This window comes from Copadichromis virginalis, linkage group LG7 (assembly GCF_057382275.1).
Source record: "Copadichromis virginalis isolate Kocher_CV1m ecotype Utaka linkage group LG7, C_Virginalis_male_GT1.1, whole genome shotgun sequence".
NCBI classification, from domain to species: Eukaryota; Metazoa; Chordata; class Actinopteri; order Cichliformes; family Cichlidae; genus Copadichromis; species Copadichromis virginalis.
In genome coordinates, this window is record NC_140624.1 from 52,039,013 (window position 1) to 52,061,508 (window position 22,496).

Here is a 22,496-nt window from a genome sequence, read left to right on the forward strand (position 1 = left end):
TAAGGGTTCAATAGCTAGATCAAATAACAATGGGCTAAGGGGGCAACCCTGACGTGTGCCTCGTTTAAGTTGAAATGGTTTTGATTTCTGGCTATTAGTGCAAACAGACGCAACAGGGGACAAGTATAGGTACTTGATCCATGAGATGAAGTTGGGACCGAACCCAAATCTTTCCAGCACAGCAAATAGATAGTTCCATTCTACACGGTCAAATGCTTTTTCCACATCAAGGGAAAGAACACATTCTGGAGTGTCCTTGGACGGCGTGTGCAGGATATTAAAAAGGCGTTGGATGTTGAAAAAGGGGTGGCACCTTTAACAAAGCCAGACTGATCTTCAGGTATGACTGCTGGCAGGACCCTTTCCAACCTGTGGGCCAGCGCTTTAGCTAGGATCTTAAAGTCGACGTTCAAAAGCGAAATTGGCCTGTATGACGCACACTGAGTTGGATCTTTCCCCTGTTTTGCAATTAAAGTTATGGAAGCATCGTGCCAGGAGGTTGGCAGTTTGCCCTGTGTGAATGCTTCAGGTAGAACTGAGTGGAGTAGAGGTACGAGCTGTGGGGCAAATGATTTGGAAAAATTCTACCGAAAAGCCGTCTGGGCCAGGGGACTTCCCTGACTGTAGAGAGAAAATTGCAGCGCAAATCTCTTTTTTGGAAAATGGCGCATCCAAGATCTCTCTGTGGGTGTCTGCCAGCTCAGGAAAGTCCAAGCTTTTAAGAAAATGTGTGATTGGTGAGTGATCGGTGGGAGATAGCTCTGGCATTTCTGGCTGCATCCTCCTGTCGACGCACCTCCTCCACCATCATATTTCAACATTCGGTTACAGATGCCTGTTACCAGAAAGGTGTTATTGCTCCAAGACCAACCCTCCTCTGCCCTGTTGGACGTTGCCCACGATAGAGAAGAGCAGATTTGGCCTGTAGCACAGCCATGGCTGGGGTTCACTTCCTCCCCGTTGCTAGGGTGGGAGCAGCGCCTCTCAGTCCCAGGAGTCTGTGAGTGATATCTCCAGCCGCACATTTGAACTCCTCTGCTAGGTTAGGGATAGGCAATGACAGTATCCTGTCGCTGTAGAGTCCAACACTGCTTAGGCATTTCGGAAGTCCAAGCCACTTCCTCATGTAGGTGCTCACTAGCCTCTCCATTCGATTGGCATGATTAAGCGAGACCCTGTACATCATCAGTGGCCACAGTAGTCTGGGTAACAACCCAAACTGTAAGCACCAGAGCTTCAGTTTCTCTGGGAGTGTGGTGTTGTTAATCTGCCTGAGGTCATTAGCCATGTCATGCCGTATTTGGCCCATGTCAGTTGTTAGTTTTGACCAGCCACAAATGCAGTTCTGCAGCTTCTTTCCTACCAGCATTGATGGTCCAATAGTTGCAATGCTGGTTAATCTATTCATCGTTGATACCGTTCCAAGGTCCATTGCCATAAAATCTGTCTCAAAATGGTCTTCTTCCGTCCCCACTCTCACAGACCCAAGACGTGTCTTCTACTTTGAAGTTTTTGTAGCAATATTGGGTTTACCAAAAAACGGTCTATCAGATTCTCAGGATTGTCTATTGTTGTTTGTTTGGTATTGTCTGCTCCTGGTCCCTCGTTTCCCTGTGTACATGTAAGGGTGTGTGTGCTGTGATGTTCGGGTTTTGCTGCCACACCAGGCCTTGAGAGTCTTCCCGCCTTAGAGCCAGCCACACCTGGAGTAATCACATTCAAATCAAATCAAATCAAATTCAAATTTTATTTGTCACATACACAGTCATACACAGTACGATATGCAGTAAAATGCTTACACAACTGCTCATGACCTAAAGAAAAAAAGAAAAGGCTATGAATAAGATAGGAAATAAATACGAAAATTAAAAAGGATAAATTTAACTAGGAAGGAATAAAATAAAATAAAATATAAAAATTAAAGTTAAAAATGAAATAACTGTACAACACAAATTAGAATGAAGGGTAAATTTAACTGGGAAAGAATAAGATAAAATATATAAGTTAAAATTGAAAAGAAAATAACTGTACAACAAAATACACAATACACAGTATAGAAATATATGAGAATGTATGAAGAAATATAAATATATATATACAATAACAGCAGCCGTACAAGTATTAAATGGAAATGAAGAAATATAATGTCCAGTGTTGTGCAATCCACATTTGTAAGTGTCTTGTGCAGTGGAAATATCACCTATTACTGATCAGCCTTGTCAAGGAAGCACTACTTAAGAGAGTAGCGGAGCAGTGCTAGGCGCAGGTTGGTTGTATTAGGAACACAGTTCTCCTGCTCATAAGGTGAAGATGTACTAACTGAAGTGTCTCTTGTTTCCAGGAGGATTGCAGAAACGTGTGGCGGGAGCTGGGCACCTATGTACATAGACTCAGAGGATAGAGGAACATTTACCGTGGACCACGGAGGAAAATCACTGCATGGGAATTGAGGAACTGTCGCACAGAGAACTCACACACTGTGAATTATTAGTACTTTTGTTGGTATTCTTTGCTGTAAATAAACACATTGTCTACATTCAGAAAGTCCTGCATTTGGGTCCTACTTCTGCCAAACCGTGACACTGTTGTTGGGACTGCTGTCCCCTTCCCCAGACTCACTTTTAAAACATCATTTAAGTACTACATTTTATATTTATTTTGGGATTTCACTGCATAACATTAACATTTGCTTGATAATTTCGGCTAAGATGCCCTGATGAATATATATTTGGTGTCCTGACAGCTGCATAGAAAAAAGCACTCACGTGACATTTATACTATGGAAAGGACTACTTTCTTTCTCTTAAGAAAAATGATTTTGATTAAAACTGTGGGATAAGTGGGTCAAATATGGTAAACCTGTAAAATTATATTTTGTGCAGGTCCTAGGTGAATTTCATGTATGTTATTTTAATCTACTTATTTGTTTATTTTTTTGTATCTATACAAAAAATATTGTATATATGTTCATATATTACTTAGTGCCTGAACCTATCTCCACTCATAATCTGTGTAAAGAAATCTTTGAATGCCAGAGGCCAAACATTACTCTAGCTTCATTTAAATTGTCTGAAATTGTGAAAAGAAAATGTGACAAATATGAGCCCCGTACAAAAAACAAAAGAACAAAACAAAACCAAACAATCAAACAAGAAAAAGTAAACTAAACAAGAAAAGACAAATGGGGAAGGAGACACACTCGTTTTTTCACGGCACTGTAAACAGTCAACCGATGGACTCGAGGGACCCATTTAACTTACGTACCTCTGACATACGTACAGTATTATGTCACTTCCGTAAATAGGGACTTTTACGATATCGAAGCGCACTTTGCGGTTTATGAATCTGAATGTATCTATATATACAAATAAAATAGTTATGAATCAAATGTTAATCAGGAAACAGATCTATTATTAAAAAAGAAGAGAGCCTTCATTTTCATCAGCGGAACTGAATTTGCATGTGCTGACCTAACGGTGGCCGGGGCTGACGTCTCCTCCTTCAGCCTGACGTCGTCCCCAGTGGTCGTGCGTGCCGTGCCGGGCCTCTCTGCAGATGGAGGTGGCGCGGGGGGGGGAGGTTGTTTGGGGATGGTTTGCCGGGATATCGCGTCACCTCCTCGGTGTCTTGCTAGCATACTGTCACCTGCTCGCATTCAGCACGAGCTGTTTGCACGGACATGAAAAGTAAGATTTCGGGTCGCGGTAGCCGCTCCTGTTTGTGAGCCCTTTGTAAAGCACGTCGCTGCGGGCCAGGAGATGTTTCGTGAGCTTTGGTGGGTAAACAGAAGGCCTTTACCTTTGCAGGGTTGACAGCTTCTGTTTAGGGGCTTGTTGTCTTCGCGGTAATGACAGACTACAGCTGCTGCTGCATCTGCTTTTGAGCTATCAGCCAGAGACGAGGTGAGTGCGATGTCTGTCTGTGTATTTGGTGTTGAGGTGATGGAGCTAGCGTTAGCTTACAGCAGCCCCTTTCTGAAGACTTTATTGCTATTAATGGCCTGTCACGTTTGCAGACGTCCACCAGAAGAAGATAGTTGGTAACTATGGCTGAACAAGACGTTTGCCTCCACCTCGATTCAATAGGCGAGGTGACAAAGGAGGACCTTCTGCAGAAGTCTAAGGTGCGCTTTTCATACAGTGAAGCTGCTGTCAGATGTAAAATATACCCTGTTGTGGATGGCGACTGAAATAAGCACTTCAGCTGTGTTGTGCTCATGTAATATCCATGCATATAAACTTCTTCTTCTTTACTATGTTGTGTTAATATTGCCTGTAGGGAACTTGTCAGTCATGTGGAGCTGGTGGTCCAAACCTGTGGGCCTGTCTACAGGTAAGGTTAGGACTTAGATCCTGTTAAATACCTTACGTTATTATCTCAAATAGTTAGCTATAAAGCTAAAAGGTGGCTTAACTTCTAAGCCAACACTGCGCTTAGCATATATCATCAGAGACTGGAGGGCCAGGTGAATGCTGTATAATTAATGTTAGCGTGGAGTATAAATGTGCTTAAAAATGCAGTTCCTCTTCAGTTCAGGAAAGCGATAAAGGGTGTTGATTGATTTTTGGATTCTGAACAGAGAAGCAAAAAGGAAGGAGATCCTATCTTACATTGTGTCTGATTTGCAGAATGACTGCCCGTATGTCGGGTGCGGAGAGTCCTACTCTGATCACAGCACCCTGCATGCACAGGTACGGCCCTTTCATACAAAATTTATTTGCAAGCCCCTTTTTTTAAATTAGTAGTCTATAAGCAGATTGTGTGCTTCCTTTTTAGGCTAAGAAGCACAACCTTACCGTGAATCTGACAACGTTCAGGATCTGGTGTTATGTGTGTGAGCGAGAGGTGTTTCTGGAGCACAGGCCGGCCCTGGTGCCTGTAGCTGCTGCAGCACACCTCTGTAAAGCTACAGAGCAGGTATGAGTTCAACCCAGCTCATGTTTTTATGTTAAGTGTCTTACTAGTGGAATTTACATTTTAACATAAGAACAAGAAATACACACACACACACACAAGATGCTTATAATATTTGTTTATTCTCTTTCTAGGAAACCTCTCCCCAGACAGTTGGTCACCCACTCAAAGCGGTACCGATTGCTGTGGCCGAAGAAGAAGGCTCAGAGTCAGAAGAGGATGAGCTTAAACCCAGAGGTATATATGCATGCATGCTTGATCAGCTTCAAACATTTCTAGACTGGTGGTCAAAGTTGCCCTGGTTTCTTTTTATTCAGGCCTTGAAGGTTTTTCTTTTCTCTCTGACTTGTACAGCAGTCTTTATGTCTAAGATGTTTAGTTTGAACGCTTTCTGAGAGGATAAAGTGTTTCATGATTGGTGATCTTTTTTTGGATCTTTGTTTGTAGGGTTGACAGGAATGAAAAACATTGGAAATTCCTGCTACATGAACGCAGCTCTTCAAGCCCTGTCCAACTGGTGCGTGCTTTTCCTCCTAAAATGTAGAACAACTTTAATGTTTGTTTTGGTTTTAATCAGGTTAATCATTGGACATATTTCAGTCAAACAATAAAGCTTCTCTTTTGTTTTACATCTACTACTAATGTTAGAGGTGCTTTAACCTCAGCTGTCCCTCTGCCCCCTCATTAGCCCTCCTCTCACTCAGTTTTTTCTGGACTGCGGTGGATTGGTAAGGACTGACAAGAAGCCTGCTTTGTGTAAGAGCTACCAGAAACTCATCTCAGAACTCTGGCATAAAAAACGGTAATTAAAGCATCACAGTGATTGTATGTAAACTGGACAACAAACTAGTGTTTAGTCATTAAAATGAAAACATAATTGCATGTCTCTTATTACTGCTCCCCTCTCAGGCCCAGCTATGTTGTCCCTACCAGCCTGTCCCACGGCATCAAACTGGTGAACCCCATGTTTCGTGGTTACGCTCAGCAGGTAGGGCTGTCCGCCCGGCATGCTTCAACAGCATCTTGACACTGTCCTTTTATTGGATTTTATATCATTAAACCCTTGGATTTGCAAAAAATGCTTTTCACAAGATTACTCGGTTGTGTATTTTAAAGTGCAGTCCATTATTTTTGACTCAGTTTTAAATCTGCAGTTTGTCTCCCCCTTGTGGCAGTTAAAGCAAGTACACAAACATGGTTGATTGGCCTTTGACAAAGAGAAATCCACATTAGTGTTAATTCCTGTTTTCCTTTATCTTTAATCACTTTCATTGTTAGACTACAAGCCTTCCGTCAAATGCCATTTGTCTGGAGGGGGAACTAGACAAAGTAATAGGAAATGGATTTTTTTTCTTTTAACATAAAGACAGGAATTGAATTTCCCTTTCCCTTCTGAGAGGCTGCTTAATCTGAAAGATAACTGCTCCTTGGAATAACACAGGCTTTACTTCTGTTCTTCTGTATCCTTCATATTTGAATACTGAAAAGACCGAGGGCTTCATTTTTACCCAGTTATGTTTCATGGCACGTCTAAGGATAAACTTCAAGTCAGACTTAGTATTTTAGTTTGTCTGATCCTAAAAGAGAAAATGCAGACAGTCACACAGTATCGAGATATCTCCAATCCAGTTTCTTGTTATTTTTTCCATATTTTCTCGGTGGCTTAGTTAATGTTTGATTTGTCTGTTTACGCAGTGGCTGTGATCGGCACATGGTATCTCGCTAATGTGCAAACCGATTTCTTGTTACTCCAATGTTTCTGTCTTTTTGCTTGCAATATTTGTGTTTATCTATTGTCCATTTACAAATGTTCTCTGTGAATGCGGCCCTATCCATGCAGTTAATATAAGGTTTCTGTGTTGTCCAGGACACTCAGGAGTTCTTGCGCTGTCTGATGGACCAGCTACACGAAGAGCTGAAGGAGCCTCTGTCGGAGTGTAGCGTGGGCTACGACGGGAGCGACAGGGAGGACAGAAGAGACGGAGACCGCTCCCCCTCTGAGGATGAGTTCCTCTCCTGTGACTCTGGCTCCAGTAGTGACCGAGGGGAGGGAGGAGGGGTGGGTGACAGCGAGCTGCTCATCCAGGATGAGTGTGATGGGATACGGTCACCGGCAGGTGGAATGGGGGACGTCAGTAGTGGTACAGTGATCTCTGAGAAGGAGAGGCTTAAAGAAAGGAGGTTACCCGGCTCCCCGCTCCATGGAGGCTCACAAGAGATGGATGAAGATGCTGATGTGGACACAGCAGTTGAGGAAGGGTTTCCAGAAAGGAGGGCGGAGGATGAAGAGGAGCCTGCAGCCCCAAACACAGAGGTCCAAAGTCAGGAAAACCATCAGACGTCTAACACAGGGCAAAGTCAAGTCCCGAGCAACAACAGCTCAGGTACAAGACCAGCAGGAATACAGTGATTTTATATATTTATATATCTATATATTTATATATTGGATTATTCAGTTATGTATTGTAGAATATCATCAGTTATCATTAAGTTTGTGTTTCCACTGTGATGTTTTCTAGAGCCAGACAATGAAGCATCGATGACCCAGCCCCAGTCCACTCCCTGCAGTCCTGTGCGCACCCTTCAAGAGCTGCATCCCAAACTGTCCTCCAGTCCCCCCCGGTCCAGCCCTCTCCGCTCTTCAGGACCTGCATACTCCTTCAAAAAAGGTGAGAAAATTTCTCATAGACTGCTCAAGATGCTTCACAATTTTAACAGAGTCCCCAGGTTGAGAAACATTTGCCTCGGTAAAACACATTTTTACCGCACTACCGTGGTAGTCGCATGTACAGAACTGTAAGTAAACAACATAGGATGCTTCTTAATGTTTCACATATGAAGCAGGCGAGTCTTTGCCTGTAGAATCACACTGTCCAAAGTGGAGTTCTTGAGTCTTTCTAAGTTTTTTTATTTTTGGAGATGTTGGCTGCTTTTACACTCATTTTCACTCCAAGGTTTAGGTCAGGTGACTGTGGAGGCTCACGTGACTCGTGTATCATTCAAACCGTCAGTCGGTTGAAAAAAACCCACATAATTTATTCCCATTTCTTTGGCTGAATTTAAAATGTCAATGATAACACAGTTTGATAGGCATAAAGTAGTACTTTGACACATATTAGCTGAAAACTTGGGATGTCTCATCATGGTGTGCAGTGTGGCCTTTAAAAAATGAGAAAACTGGACAAGTGAAGGATGAATGAATTAGTGGCAGGCATTAAAAGGTATGTGTAGCTGATGAATAGTATCTGAAAGTCATTTTCAGTTTGAGTATACACAGTTACAAAGATGTTAGTTAAGGTGGCACTCTTTGAGATGCTCTCTGCCTTTGTCTTCTGAAGCCAGCCCTCCCTCCCATCATGTGTCTTCCAGCTCAGCTGCTGCTCAGTGCCAGGAAGAAAAAACAGTCTCACTATCGCAGTGTGATCTCGGACATCTTTGATGGTTCGATCCTCAGTCTAGTCCAGTGTTTGACCTGTGACAGGGTAAGATGCACTTCACATATTTGAACACAAGGGGGAGGTAGAGTATACGCTTGATAAAATATGTTTATTTGTTAAATTATATTACATTTCCTATCAAAGCAGGTTTAAATGAAATGAAGTGACTTGTGCAATTATTTCATTTCAGTATTATACAGACTTTTTTGTGTAATTAGAGTGATTAAAACACATTCATAATTGCTCTTTTACTGCTAGAGGTATGCTGTTTAAACTGGTTCTCTGAATTTGGTACAGGTCTCAACTACAGTGGAAACCTTCCAGGACTTATCCCTCCCTATTCCTGGTAAAGAAGACCTAGCAAAGCTCCATTCATCCATCCATCAGAACCTGCCGGTGAAGACTGGTGTGTGCCCTGACACTTACGGCTCGCAGGGGTGGATCTCCTACATCATGGACTCCATACGGCGGTCAGTGAATGAAATATAATTGAAAAAGGCTGAGACGACGTTTGCATGTTTGAACCTTAGTTGTGCATAATTTTGACTGCTGATGTTACCGATATACTTTTAATCTGGTATGTTTCTGACTTTAGTTTCCTGTAACTTCAGATGTAGTTAGATAAGCTTTCTATATGCCTGCAAGGTAACATTTTTACAGAATTAACAGCGAGTAGAAACTTGCTTGGCCTGTCGGTTTTTTTCAAAGTCTTTGTGTATTTCCTGAAAACGAATCATAAAACTACAAAAGCTTCTTATTTAGCTAGTCTTTTCAGTAGGTGCTGCAACACGTGTCTGTGTGTTCGATGATGAAGATGAACGCATGTGCTATGCCAGATCTATAAACTAAATAGATCTAAAAAATGAATAGTTTATTTCCTCTAACTAGCAATCACTTTGCTAGTTAGAGGAAGTGTATTGCAGGTGATGCCTCATAGATAACTTCCTTCAATGATTTATCACATTTTTTTCTGAAAATGTGCTGATAAACAGATAAAGTTTGTGTGTAGGACATGTAGAGAGGCCATCTAGAGTCACTCAGTTACTCATTGGTTGGACAGATTTGGTAAACTTAAGGTGGCTCTGAAAAGCACTACACTTACACTTTTCAGCAAAAATACTCTGGATAGTGACGTCACACGGTTGCACCGCATCGAGTTAACAGTTAGCAGTCCCCTGGAAATGGGTTCTGTTCAACCTTTCCAGTTTGAACCAGAACAATCTGAGAGAGGATGAAAATAGTCAACCAGTACTTAGTTTAGATGAAGATGAAAACAATCCGTCACACGAGGATGTGAAAGTGAGGGAAAACTACTGGTGTCTATGCAGCTACTGCTTGCCAATGGCAATGGTGTCGTGCCAAATTATGCATCCCCGACAGAGACCCAGAGTGCACTGAGAAGTAAATAACAATGGCGGCCTACTGGTAAATCGGTTTTGTATAAAATGTGCCTAAAAGGAAAACATTTGGCGTATTTTAATACCACATATATGTTATTGGAAGCACAGTGCATATTTTAGCGCAAACATGTGTTAATAGCCGGGGTTCCCTTTAAAAGCTACTCCTTTGATTTCATAATAACACTCAAGCAATGGTGGAAGAGGGCTTTTATTGTTTAACCCAGATTTATTCTCTTTTTAAAAAATTCTGCTGACTTAGAGCATCTTTGAACTCATTACTGTTTTTGTTTTTTGGCTTAAAACATTACTGTATTTCCCGGACTACAAAGCGCACCTGAATATCAGAATCAGAATCAGAATACTTTATTGATCCCTGGGGGAAATTATTTTTTGTTACAGTGCTCCATTATAAACCAACATTAAGACAAGACAGACAATACACTAACTAAGAATAGTACAATATATACATATATATATATACATACATACATACATACATACATAAGTCACTCATAAATAAATAGCTGAAAAAGAAACATTTGTAGTTATAGCAGCAAACAGTGTGTTAAGTATTAGCCGCACAAGCTAAAATCAGGGGAAAATCCTGGTTTGTACATACATTAGCTGCACCTGACTAAAAGCCGCAGGTGTTTCAATGTTGACTTATCATATGTAAGAGAATATACACAAAGGGAATTGTCAGGAAAGAGATGGCTGTTTGGAGACACACCCCTTTTATTAATATTTTGAAAAACAAGTTACGGGTACATATTTGCATAACTTTTTAGGTATATGTACAAGTACCGGTAAGTACAAGTACGAAACATGTACTGTGCTTCATAAACGAGTAACAAATGTAGTACATAACAGTAACCTACAGCACACCAGAAAAATAGATTCGGACTACCTTTTAGGCTCAGGTGCAGTGACACGGCTTTAACAAGAAGAAAAGTCAGTCATTCACCACCATCTTTCTCTTCTTCCTGCGCTCTAAAACCACCAAAGTCCTCTTCTCCAGTGTCGGATATGAACAGGCTCAGGATGGCTTCGTCATCCACTCTCCGCTTCTCTCCTTTGTTGTCACTTTCAAAACCAAAGAAATCCTCGTTGTCAGTGTCAGAGTCGAACACCCTCTGAAGGGCCGTGGCGGTGTCCTCCTCTCCATCATGCAGCAGTCCAGCCCTTCAAATCCGTTGGTGATCGTGGATGTTTTCACACTTTTCCACGCTGTCAGAATCCACCGGTGGAGTTGAGCATAACTTGCTTTTCGCAAGTTTATCGCCGCTCATCATCCACGACTCCCGCTGAACGCGTAGCGCTACTTTGAATTTTGTTTTTCGCGCTACTTCGTACGGCACTACGTTGCCTGGCGGATGGACATGTGACCAACATACCACTCTTGAACCCCGATACTGTGTGTCTGATCATATGCCCTTCCGCCAGGCAACGTAGTGCCGTACAACAGCGGAACAAACAAAAAAATCGTCTTATGATATGACAAAACTCATGGATAATCCATAGAAAAGCCGCACCTGACTAAAAGCGGCAGGGTTCAACGCTTGTGCAAAAAGTAGCGGCTTATAGCCCGACAATTACGGTACTCTTTTGGTTCGGTCTCATTGGTAAGTGTATTTTTCCAAAAATCACCATCAAACTACCTGTGCACGTATGTTGGCACTATACAGGCAGAGCATCCGGAGACTAAAGAGCCAGATATCTCCCTCAGGAAGGAGTGCAGATAAGATCTGACCTATAAGGTCATACTCCTACGCTTTGTTTGCGTCATCATAGCTCAAAAATTCATGTTCACATTACTACTCTGCTGTGATGGCACAGACTAGTTTATGAAGTCTTGTTTCAAAGCTTTGACTTTTACCTTCACGGCTGTTGCAATCTTGATATTATGGAAACAGAAGTGGCCGTGTTTTGACAATGCTGTTATCAGCTAACACAGGGGTCAGCTTTTTCCCCATGAGAAACCGGGACTGTTGTGGAGCGCTGCAGGTAGAAATATGAAGGACAGCAGACAGGTGATCATCACTGAGAGGGGATTTGTTAAACTTAGTCACTAAGCATATTTATTGACATATGAAGGTAGAGCCAAAGAGCGTCTTCTGATACACGGAAATCTCTCCTCTATGAGAGAGCAATAAAGATCCAGCAGTGATGATGATGTGAAATACTAATGATTCGGTGCTTTTGCTCTTGCAACATGGTTCATTTTTAGCAATGACTTACACAACACTTCCTGGTGTATAATTCAGTGCAAAAACATCAATTTCAGTTCTGTGTTCATTTCAGTCACTTTATCTTTCTTCAGATTTAGACAGCCATTCGTTGTAACACCTGCCAGTTTGTGCCGTTTCAGCTCCAGCCTATCCAAGCATGCGGTTACCGTCATGGACGAATCACTCCAGCTCCTCCATGATGTCAAACTCTCTTGTTTCACGTGTACATAGACTTATATTGGGCTGTGTTGCAGATATCACATTTCTCATCCGGTGGCAAGGAGAAAAAGTCAAAATTGTCCGCTTTGTTTTCAGCCGAAGCTTTAGATTTCCCCGAAATGTCCTCGTTCCTTCCTGTTAACAGTTTGCACATTTTCAAATGCTGTTTTATCAAGTCTACGTGTTTCATCTTGTATTCATCTTTTCATCGTGGTGATTCAGTGGTGAATCACACTAATCTGCTCTACACAAACTAAACATACAACTTTACCTCCAACTTCAGTAAATAAATTCTTAGAAGTCAAAGTCATTTTTAAAAACTACTTAAAAAACAGACATCCGCCTTCAAAATAAAAGCAACAAAATTACATTATGATTTGAAGCTATTCTCCAATGGAAATTTGGTGGTTACAATGGAAAACACTTGAGTGATTTATAATTATTTATATGAGTGCTTTTGGATGAATTGTTACTCCATTTTTTAGTTATTGGCAGGTAATTCTTATCAAATTAACCCAAAGTCGCCTCAGAAAGGGCGAGTGACTTCAGTTAGCTTTAATTAGCTCTGGTGGAGTCTTTGCAAAGACTCTAGTGATTATAGCGGACATCTGTAACCTTAAGATTTCCAGTTATTAAGTCACGCCCCCAATAACCTTAATTCTTAATACAATAAATATAATTTTGACTCGCTTTTGGAGCCAGCCCCAAACGGCCATTTCAAGGAATTGCAGTTTTCCAGATGTTCTAACTTTCACATCAGTCCATCCTCTAACTCACTTTGTTTTGTCTGAGAATCAAGCTTAAAGAATATTCAGGCTTATTAGTAAGAATGATTAAAAATGACTAATTGAAAAAGGGGAAACATTTTCACTATGTGATCAACTGCGCTGAAGTTTAGAGTTGCCTTTTAAAGCTAATATTTCTCCAGCTTGCTTTGGGTTTTTTTTGTTATGAGTATTTGTGTTTGTGTTGTGCAGGTTTGTAGTCTCATGTATCCCCAGTTGGTTTTGGGGGCCCATGGTAACACTAGAGGACTGCCTTGCTGCTTTTTTTGCTGCAGATGAACTCAAAGGTAATTGGTGCTCTAATAATGCTCCAATACTAGCATAGTTTATATGTCAGAATTTCAATTTCCATTCATTTTCTTTGTTTTTTCCCAGGGGATAACATGTACAGCTGTGAGAGATGTAAAAAGTGCGTCAAATTAAATGCTTGAAATATATATCCTTGATTTAAAAGGAGAGTACTTGTATGCATTTATTCACACAGTGTTTTCTTTTCTACAGGTTGAGAAATGGTGTCAAATACTGCAAAGTGCTTAGACTTCCAGAGGTGCGGTTTTCTTTTCTTTTTTCTTTTTACTTTTTTTTTTTTTTTTTTAGCTCAGCACTTTCTTTCAGTAGATAACACATCGGTTTCATTTGCAATCTGCTGCATAATGCCATCTTTAATTTCCTTGTTTTGTCCTGTATTTGCTGCATAGATTCTGTGCATTCACCTGAAACGTTTTCGGCACGAGGTCATGTATTCGTTCAAGATAAGCAGCCACGTGTCCTTCCCGCTCGAGGGCCTCGACATGCGACCTTTCCTGGCTAAAGAGAGTCCATCGCAAGTTACCACTTACGACTTGCTGTCAGTCATTTGCCACCATGGCACTGCAGGAAGTATGAGACCACAAAGTTTCCTGTTGATATATTATTTCCCCCGTGGGCAATATTTCTCACAGAGCGAGCAAAACACATATCCGATTAGCATCTGTCTCTAATATGTTTTGTCATGCTGTTTATGGGTGCAGGTGGGCACTACATAGCTTACTGTCAGAATGTAATCAACGGCCAGTGGTATGAGTTTGATGACCAGTATGTTACCGAAGTCCATGAGACGGTGGTGCAGAACGCAGAGGCTTATGTGTTGTTCTATAGGTGAGCAAAGGCGTCATTTACATAGACTCTACGCTAATTCGTCCAAGATGTGTTAAGTGATTTATTTCTATTGTACTCGTGCAGGAAAAGTAGCGAGGAGGCTGTGAGAGAGAGGCAGAAGGTGGTGGCTCTGGCCAATATGAAGGAGCCCAGCCTGCTGCAGTTTTACATCTCCAGAGAATGGCTCAACAAGTTCAACACCTTCGCTGAGCCAGGCCCCATCAGCAACCACACGTTTCTTTGTCAACATGGCGGTATGTGTGGTTAATAAGTCTCTTCTTTAAAATCAGAATTGCTCGCTTTACTTTCATGGCTCAGCCTGCAGCTTGGTATAAATATTTTTATTAAGTCGTCCACTGACTTGTCTTGATTAGAAAAACATGCCTGCACTGTCTTTATTAACGTGTTTCATCTCTGTGCAGGGATCCCTCCTAATAAATACCACTACATAGATGATCTGGTTGTGATTGTTCCCCAGAACGTGTGGGAATACCTTTACAACAGGTAAACGTGCTCCATGCTGCCAAACAAACCTCAGTATGACTATGTTACGACCTTGGCCTGGGATAACCTGGGCGTAACAAGAAATGTGATTTCCCCACTCCAACTCCACCCAAGAAAGAGGCACAAAACACAGAGCAATTGCAAATGCTATGCAGCTATTTATTGACTTCAGCAGTGAGCTATGGCAATGAAACAAACAAAAGATCTCCAAAGGTCCCTAATCTTCCCTGACCAAATTAAGAGTCAAACAAAAGACAATTTGCTCACCTAAACCCCTATCCAGTAAACAAGAGAAAAGAGGTTTTAATGATTAAAGGCTTCTCACTCCTGTAGTGTTCAGTATATACAGTGAAACAGAACAAGTTGTCTGATTTACAAAACTATTTACACAGATCTCGACCAGCACTCTTGAAATCAGACACACAAAAGTGACAGTCACTTTGTGGCTGAGTTGCTTTGGTGCCAAGCACTTCTGCTTTGCAGTAATAGCACTTAGAACAAGGAGGTTGAGCTAGGAGGAAGGAAATGTCGCAAACTGACTTGTTCCAACGGTGGCATTGTATTACAGCACCACACTTGAATTCACTGAGCGCTTTAGAATGACCCACTCTTTCACCAACGTGTGTAAAGTCAAGCTGCGTGGTTAGGTGCTTGATTTTTATACCTGAAAAAGGTTGAAGAGGTGTCACTCAGTACTTTTGTCTGTATTAAAAAAGAAACCAGACGCTGCTGCTGTTTAGAATCAAAATGACCAAAACTGTCACTCGGCATAAGAGCTGAATGGTTATGTCATGTAGCAACATTGTTGACCACTTTGATTATATTAGGCAGCAGCACCCATTTAAAGATGACATGCATCTCAGCATTGATGTAAAGACCAACAAAAAGGCCTTATACTTCCTGATCAAATCATGTGTTAATCTCTCTGTTACGGATTTTTTCTGCTTTCAGCTTCGGAGGTGGCCCAGCAGTCAACCACCTCTACATGTGTGCAATCTGTCAGGTGGAGATTGAAGCTCTAGCTAAACGCAGAAAAACAGAAATTGACACCTTCATCAAGGTAAACGTGTGTGTTATGCAAAAGTTTACCTTTGTGCTAAAGTGTCTTTGTGTTGAATGAACTTTTTTTTTCTCTTGTGTGTAGCTGAACAAAGAGTTTCAAGCTGAGGAGGCTCCAACAGTGATCCTGTGTATCAGCATGCAGTGGTTCAGAGAGTGGGAGAGCTTTGTGAAGGGCAAAGACAATGGTACGATGAGTAGCAGCGCATTCGAGTTCCCATCTTTCGCTCTTTACCAAATACTTTTATACTTTCCTTTTCCCAGAGCCACCCGGTCCCATCGACAACAGTAAAATCGGTGTTATGAAAGGAGGACATATACAGCTAAAGCAAGGTAAGTCTGAGGAGGTTGAAAAGGACATAAAGGTAGAAAATCAATGTACTGTTTTTAGACATTGCGTGTTTTTTCACCACAGGTGCAGACTATGGTCAGATCTCAGAGGAGACTTGGCAGTACTTGTTGGGAATTTATGGCGGAGGCCCTGAGATTGCAGTGAGACAGACGGTGGCCCCGGCTGACCCCGACACCCTTCACGGAGAGAGGAAGATTGAGGCAGAGACGAGAGCACTTTGAGATAAAGAGAGGTTGGAATCTTTACACTTTGCTTCATTACTGTGCAAAACTTTTGAGACTGATGTTTTTGAATTTTTTAAAAGTGATCTTTAGCAATAGTTCTCTGGCCTCATTTTGAGTCCAGTCCTCGTACCTGACCATTTTCAGAGGAAATTTGTTTAATGTTTGTTGTTTAATTTTAAATCGTATCTTTAGGCACTTTGTTATTAGGAGCCTGTCACGAAGATTATTTGTTCCCATTTCCTTGAGTTGAATCTATAAAAAAACACCCCAAATCCAAACATAAGACAGTTACACAACACAGAGCTATTAGCTTTAAATTTGGCACATCTCCACATGGTGTGCAGTGTGTCCTAAAAAAAAATTAAGGAACCTGGATAAAGACGACCTGGCAGGCCTCAAAAACGTGAAAAAATGGACCTAAAAGTTGCATCTGGACTTCATCTCCTGTTATCTGAAGTGGCTGAGGTGTGTGTAATTACACAGGAGCTGGAGTGAAAATCAGTGGCAACAGGTCTTATAAACAAAGGAATTCAGATTCTGTATTTTTGGTGTAAATTCTGATCACAGAGCAGGGGATCCACATTTAAAACTTATTATCAACATGTATGGTGGCGGTCAGAAGAGGTCCAACAGTGAGTGTCTACAGCCATCTGTAAAACACGGGGGAGTTGCTGCCTTGGTTTGTGGGATTTGTGATGAAACAAATATAATAAGTATTGTCAGATATTGATTCACCATGATATGCCATCTAGAAAGTGTCTGATTGGTAACAGCTTCATCTTTTAGCAATAAGTGATTCAAAAATCGCAATAAAATGCCTCCTCAGAGCCCAGACCTCAACATTATTGAAGCAGCGTGGGATCATCTTGACAGAGAAGAGAACAAAAGGCCTGAAGCTCTGTTGCTGAACTTGTTAGAACTGTACAAACTCTGTATTTCCGTGTATGTTTGCAGGATTCAATAAATGTCTGGAATTTTTTTGGAAAATATATAGCAGTGAGAGGTGGCTCAAGACATTTGCACAACACTGTACTTATAAACATACATATCCCTATATATGCTGTATATACACAGAGTGGATTCAGGTATGCCTTTTAGTGTATTTGGGTAAATCAGCAGAAAGAAGGATATCTGGTCTCTTAACTGCTATAAATCCAAAATATAGAGTTGGAGATGATGCCTCACTAAGGGTCTGCTCATTCTCAAACTGTTTCTCAACTTTTATCATCCCCAGGTCTTCTGAGCCCTTTTTCCACTCTTGTCCTCACAGGAAGCTGAGGAATTTGCACCACGGTGAAGAAGCCCCATCTTGAGCACTTTGTAAATGTAGCAGCATGTTATTCTGAAGCCATGTTGCAGCAAGAGAAAACGCTACCTAAAAACAACACGGTTTATTTGTTGGATAACTTTGATCCTTAATGTTGAGGTGTACAAATAAGATGTTGTCACATCCCTGGAGCTGTTTTTGGTAGCTGTGGTGTCTCAGTGGCCGCTGTAGTGACATGGTGTTGTATAATGCTAAACGGGCAGATGGCTGCAAGTATTACAAGACGAAATGCTGCGGAGAATAGAATTACAGTGTGTTGCTTTTGAGGACTTCTCTTCTTCCCTGGAAGCAAACCCAGAGACATTAACAGTGCTTTTTGTTATTTAGTTACATATCAGCAGGTACGGCCATGACGAGAGGGATGTCAGATAAATCACAGTCGGACACTTTGATCTTTAAAGGGGACATATTATGCATATCTACTTTGTTTTTCCACAAAAGATGGCAAAAGAGCATCTCTAGAGATATTGCATGTAGTTACATACAGGCCCCACTGGTGAATAGATGCACCTGAATACAACAGACCTGCCCCGGTGTACATTTCTGTGTTTTCATGTCACCTTTACTGCTTTGGTCCAAGCTCAGCTCGGTCCTTTACGTCTCTTTGCATCTCTCCTCATCGCACCCTGTACTGCATTTCAGCACGTTTAAAATCCCACTACAGCTGACCTCATTTACATAATCTTCAGTTTTTGTTTACAGACAATGAAATGAGTGTGAAATGTGAAGACACAAACTACAACCTGGCTTGTAACCTGTCGCCAGTTATGAGCCAGTTTTTAAAGCTGCATTGCTAAAGTTTCAGTTTTTGAATTGATCCATGGTTCATAATCATGAGCTCAAATCAGTGGTTGTTTGTGATTGCTTTGTGTTGCATGTAAAATGATCACACTGAGAATGATAGAAACATCAGAGTCTCTCATTCACGTCTATGTGGCACACTGTGCTGTACTGCTCTCACTGGGTGGTGCTTTCGGCTGCTCCTGTGTGTGTCTTACAGACCACTTCCTGAAAAGGAGATTGGGCACCAGCAGCACTTTTAATTTAAAGCTACAGGCACTGAAAGCGTCTGTTGAAAACTGGGGGTATAAGCTGAACCTTAAACATTTCGGGGACATGTAAAGCCTGCATCAACATGTTAAAGTGGTATATAATATGTCCTCTTTAAAAGCACTCAGGACTGTGGGTCTTTTCAGGTTTGAATTTGTTTAAAAGGGTTTACAGACTACAAAAATGCATGTTCCAAAAGACTTTGGGTATAAATGCATGAAAAAAAGTTGTTGTTTTTTTTGTTCTTCTTTGCTCAAGTGAGGACATTTCACTGACAGGTTGAGTTTTTTTTTATTTTTTATTTTTATACCCCAAACAGACAACCCGTTATCTTTTTGTGTGCTCAAAATGATCGAAGTGTTGACTCGCTTCTGTTTAGTTTACGCAAGCAGCTATCAATACTTAGGAGTTTATGAATATTAACAGATGGAAATTTGGAAATGGGAATTTTCATGGGGCATAAACAGAAAGTTGAGCGTGAGAGAGGATTAATGAAGAGAATCTTGTGCAACAAAACATCAGAGCTGGTTTTTATGACGAGAAGAGACAGAAGCTTTTGATTTCTAAGTGTAAATTAACTTTGAGATGCCTGTTATTACAATAGACCATTATGCAGTATTTGTTTAAAGGGCAGTATTAAGTACAAAGTGCTTTTTCCCACCATCTTCTAAAAATTTAGCAGAAATAACACAACAGCTTCACAAACAGATATCACATATGCAAAAAAAAAAAGAAGAAAAGAAACATGTCGCACCAATAAGGTTACTCCTTATACTGATTCGGTGTATGTATACTTTTTTTATTATTATTATTTTGTTTTATACTACTGTGCAATGTTTGGACTCCAATCTGAAGGTGGTAAATAAAAAAAAAACCTTGTAAAAATTTAGCATAAGTATAAAATGTTAGATATTTTCCTGAAGTGTGCAATTCATGTTGCAGAAATGCAAGAGAGATAATTCGATAACAAATCTGTAAGAAGCTTAGCTAAGTGAACTTAGTCATCCTCTTTCTCATTTCAGATAAACCACACGCTTGCCTTTTTTGTTCTTTTTAAAAAATAAATAAATAATGGAACCCTAACCCTTGCCAAACGTCGCCCCCACATTTTAAGTAGTTAATGCTTGGCATTATTTTAATAAGCTAATTCTTTCCCTTTAATATATTAGACTACATTACATTATATTAGTCTAGTCTACTGTCAGTTAATAATAATCAGGTTTAGAAATGGTGTTAATGAGCTATTACATGCTTCTTCTTTTTTGTCAATTTACATGACATGAAGTCTCCATAGGTGTTTTTCATAAAGTGTCAGTGCATATACATTGCTTTTAAATCTCTATTTTATCAGTAATCATTAAGGGAGAAATTATATGTATTAGACTGGCAGTGAAAAACCTCCAGAAGTAGACTGTGGGTAAATGTTGCAACTCAGCTGATGCCGGTTTAAAAGTAGCTAGAAGTACTTTGATAACGAAATTTTCAGGGCCAAATGACTGAAAATAATAGTGAGGGCTTATTTAATCTTTTATGTAAGATGAAGGTGCAAAGTGGTGTTTGTTCCAGAGTGTTCCCCGTTCTGTGTCATTTGCTTTTTTTTTAAAAAATAAAAAATTCCTCTAAGTGAAATTACTATTTTTCCCTGATGACGAGTTCACCCACACATATTTGGGAGTAATCGTCTGAATTTCTTCACATTTGTATCAAGGAATCATTTTTGGCTATAATTTGAGGCATAACAGATGGGTCTCAATAATAGAGTATGATCATTCACCCCGGTTGCGTTTGCCAAATAGAAGAGCCAAAATAGAGGCACAGGACAAATTGACAGTGAATTCAACCATAAAGCCAAAACTGGCTCACCTCTGTACATGTAGTTATATATCTAGGTTTCCAATAAAATCAAAGTTAATGTTTGTTTGTTTTTTTGGGGGGTGGAGAATTAATGGTCAACCAGGGCTCCACCAGAGTCCAGGTACAGAAGTGGTAGATTGTTTCTGGCTGGGTGGGCCCAGATCACTTCTATCGCTTGGTAGATCATATGGTCCTTCTGACTTCATTAGGTGGTGACCTTCTGCTAGGATGGTTCTCAGTTCATCCAAATTATTGTAGTTAAAGGAGCTTGGAAAGAAAACCGTCTGGACTTCTTTAAGTTTCCTTAAAAACATCTCACCTCTTATCCGAGAAGCTTCTCTAGTTCTAAGAGCAATTGGTGAAGAGTGAAGAGTAGAAGAGCCACCTCGACAAGACAAGACTCAGCTATTCATCTGCATTTAAAGGACACAGGTCTCTCTTTCGAAGATGCCAATGTTCACATTTCGGACAGAGAAGACCGATGGTTTGAAAGAAGAGCGAAGGAAGCATCTATGTCCACTGTGAACGACCATCTTTGAACAGAGGCGGTGGTTTAAGACACCAACTGTCTGCCATCTATAATCCAGTTTTGAGAACCCTTCCCAGACGCCTTAACGACCACTCACATCCTGAGCCATTTGACCTCAGTAAATCACCTGATAGGGTGGGGCTTAGTCTCACAATGGGTTCACCTGAAACATTGACTGATTGTGCCTCACACCCGCTTTCAAAGGTGTGGGGCAGAGGATCAACAGGGGGTCCACGACCCTCTTGGGGACACTCCCAATAGGGCTTAAAATCTGGAACTCTCCACCATTTGCTCTTACAACTGAAGAAGCTTCTTGGATGAGAGGTGAAAAGTCTTCAAGGAAACTTAAAGAAGTCCAGACACTTTGTTTTCAAGTGCCATACATTGCGCTAGGACGATTTGGAGCTGGGATGACATTTGGCACTTCCAAGTTTGAGGCCACAATTCCCAACCGAAAAAGGGTGCAGGTCTCTTTCCACTTTGGAAAGTAGTTTCTCCCATAGGGGAGTTCAAGTATCTTTAGATCTAGAGAATGGGACTAGCATATTGTCTGAAGAGATGCAGGTGCTGTACCGGTCTGTTGTGGTGAAGAAAGAAATGAGTGTAAAGGTGAAGCTGTAGATTTACTAGTCATGCTACATTTCTGTCCTCACCTATGGTTAGAGCTGGGCGTGAAGACCGAAAGAACGAGATTGTGGATACAAGCAGTGGAAATGAGCTTCCTCTGAAGGGTGTCTTGGCTTGCCATGGCTATTGAGTGGACTCACTACTGTGCATGTTCAGCTCTAAATTTTCCAGATTTCTAATATCTCATTCTGTGACATATCTACTTTAACCTTTTGGTTCCCGTGGCATTCTTGCCTTCCAGCTAAGTGAGGCGCCCCTTATCCAAAACAACTTCACATTTGGCACTGTGCTTGTATAGTCAGCAATACACCCATCCAATGTGAAACTTGATTGCGGAAATAGGCGACAGTAGTTCAGATAGACACAGATTCATCAATTATTTAAATTTTTTTATATTTAAAAAGACCTTGGACATTTTTACTCTCTAACAAGAAAGTAGAAATAGGGTTTCCCTTTAATGTGTTCGAGTCATCTTAGCAGAATAAAACAAAACTTTGACAAATACCGATCAAAAATTAAGTGTTTGATGTGTGCTTTTTCCCTTAATAATAGCTGGGGTAACTCTATCTGCACTATAGTCATCCTACTTTTGAATACAGTGCCTTCAATCCCCTACACACTGTTTGTTAAGGTGGGAAATTTCCCAACATTCATCCACCTTTACATTAGTCATGTATGTCTAGCAGTGTACTATTAACTCTAACAGCTTTATTTGTTTGGAAGCTCAATCGAGAAAGCTCTCATTCATGCAGAGATATTAAGGAAAGCGATGAGAACTCAGGAGGTAATCATTCCTTTGTTCTCCAGCTTTATATGAAAAACAACAGGAACCTTTGAAACACATGATAGG

General features: G+C 40.9%; 1 protein-coding gene across 2 annotated transcripts; it reads left to right on the forward strand.

Moving 5' to 3' along the window:
* The first annotated feature begins 3,309 nt into the window (after positions 1-3,309).
* On the forward strand, positions 3,310-19,552 carry usp20 (ubiquitin specific peptidase 20). Of its 2 annotated transcripts, XM_085464110.1 has the most exons (26): positions 3,310-3,686; positions 3,807-3,902; positions 4,016-4,123; positions 4,279-4,332; positions 4,629-4,691; positions 4,777-4,917; positions 5,049-5,151; positions 5,362-5,431; positions 5,603-5,716; positions 5,824-5,902; positions 6,782-7,298; positions 7,434-7,583; positions 8,284-8,396; positions 8,649-8,821; positions 13,176-13,270; positions 13,359-13,392; positions 13,485-13,530; positions 13,682-13,862; positions 13,994-14,120; positions 14,205-14,374; positions 14,543-14,624; positions 15,576-15,684; positions 15,769-15,871; positions 15,948-16,016; positions 16,099-16,267; positions 17,494-19,552. In XM_085464110.1, the coding sequence occupies exons 3-25, from the start codon at positions 4,046-4,048 to the stop codon at positions 16,254-16,256; spliced, it is 2,829 nt and encodes a 942-aa protein (XP_085320236.1). In that variant the 5' UTR covers positions 3,310-3,686; positions 3,807-3,902; positions 4,016-4,045; the 3' UTR covers positions 16,257-16,267; positions 17,494-19,552. The 2 variants fall into 2 exon arrangements, with proteins under 2 accessions (XP_085320236.1, XP_085320238.1); XM_085464112.1 differs by lacking the exon at positions 17,494-19,552 and adding an exon at positions 17,086-17,487 and having other exon boundaries at positions 3,310-3,902.
* Positions 19,553-22,496: the final 2,944 nt, after the last annotated feature.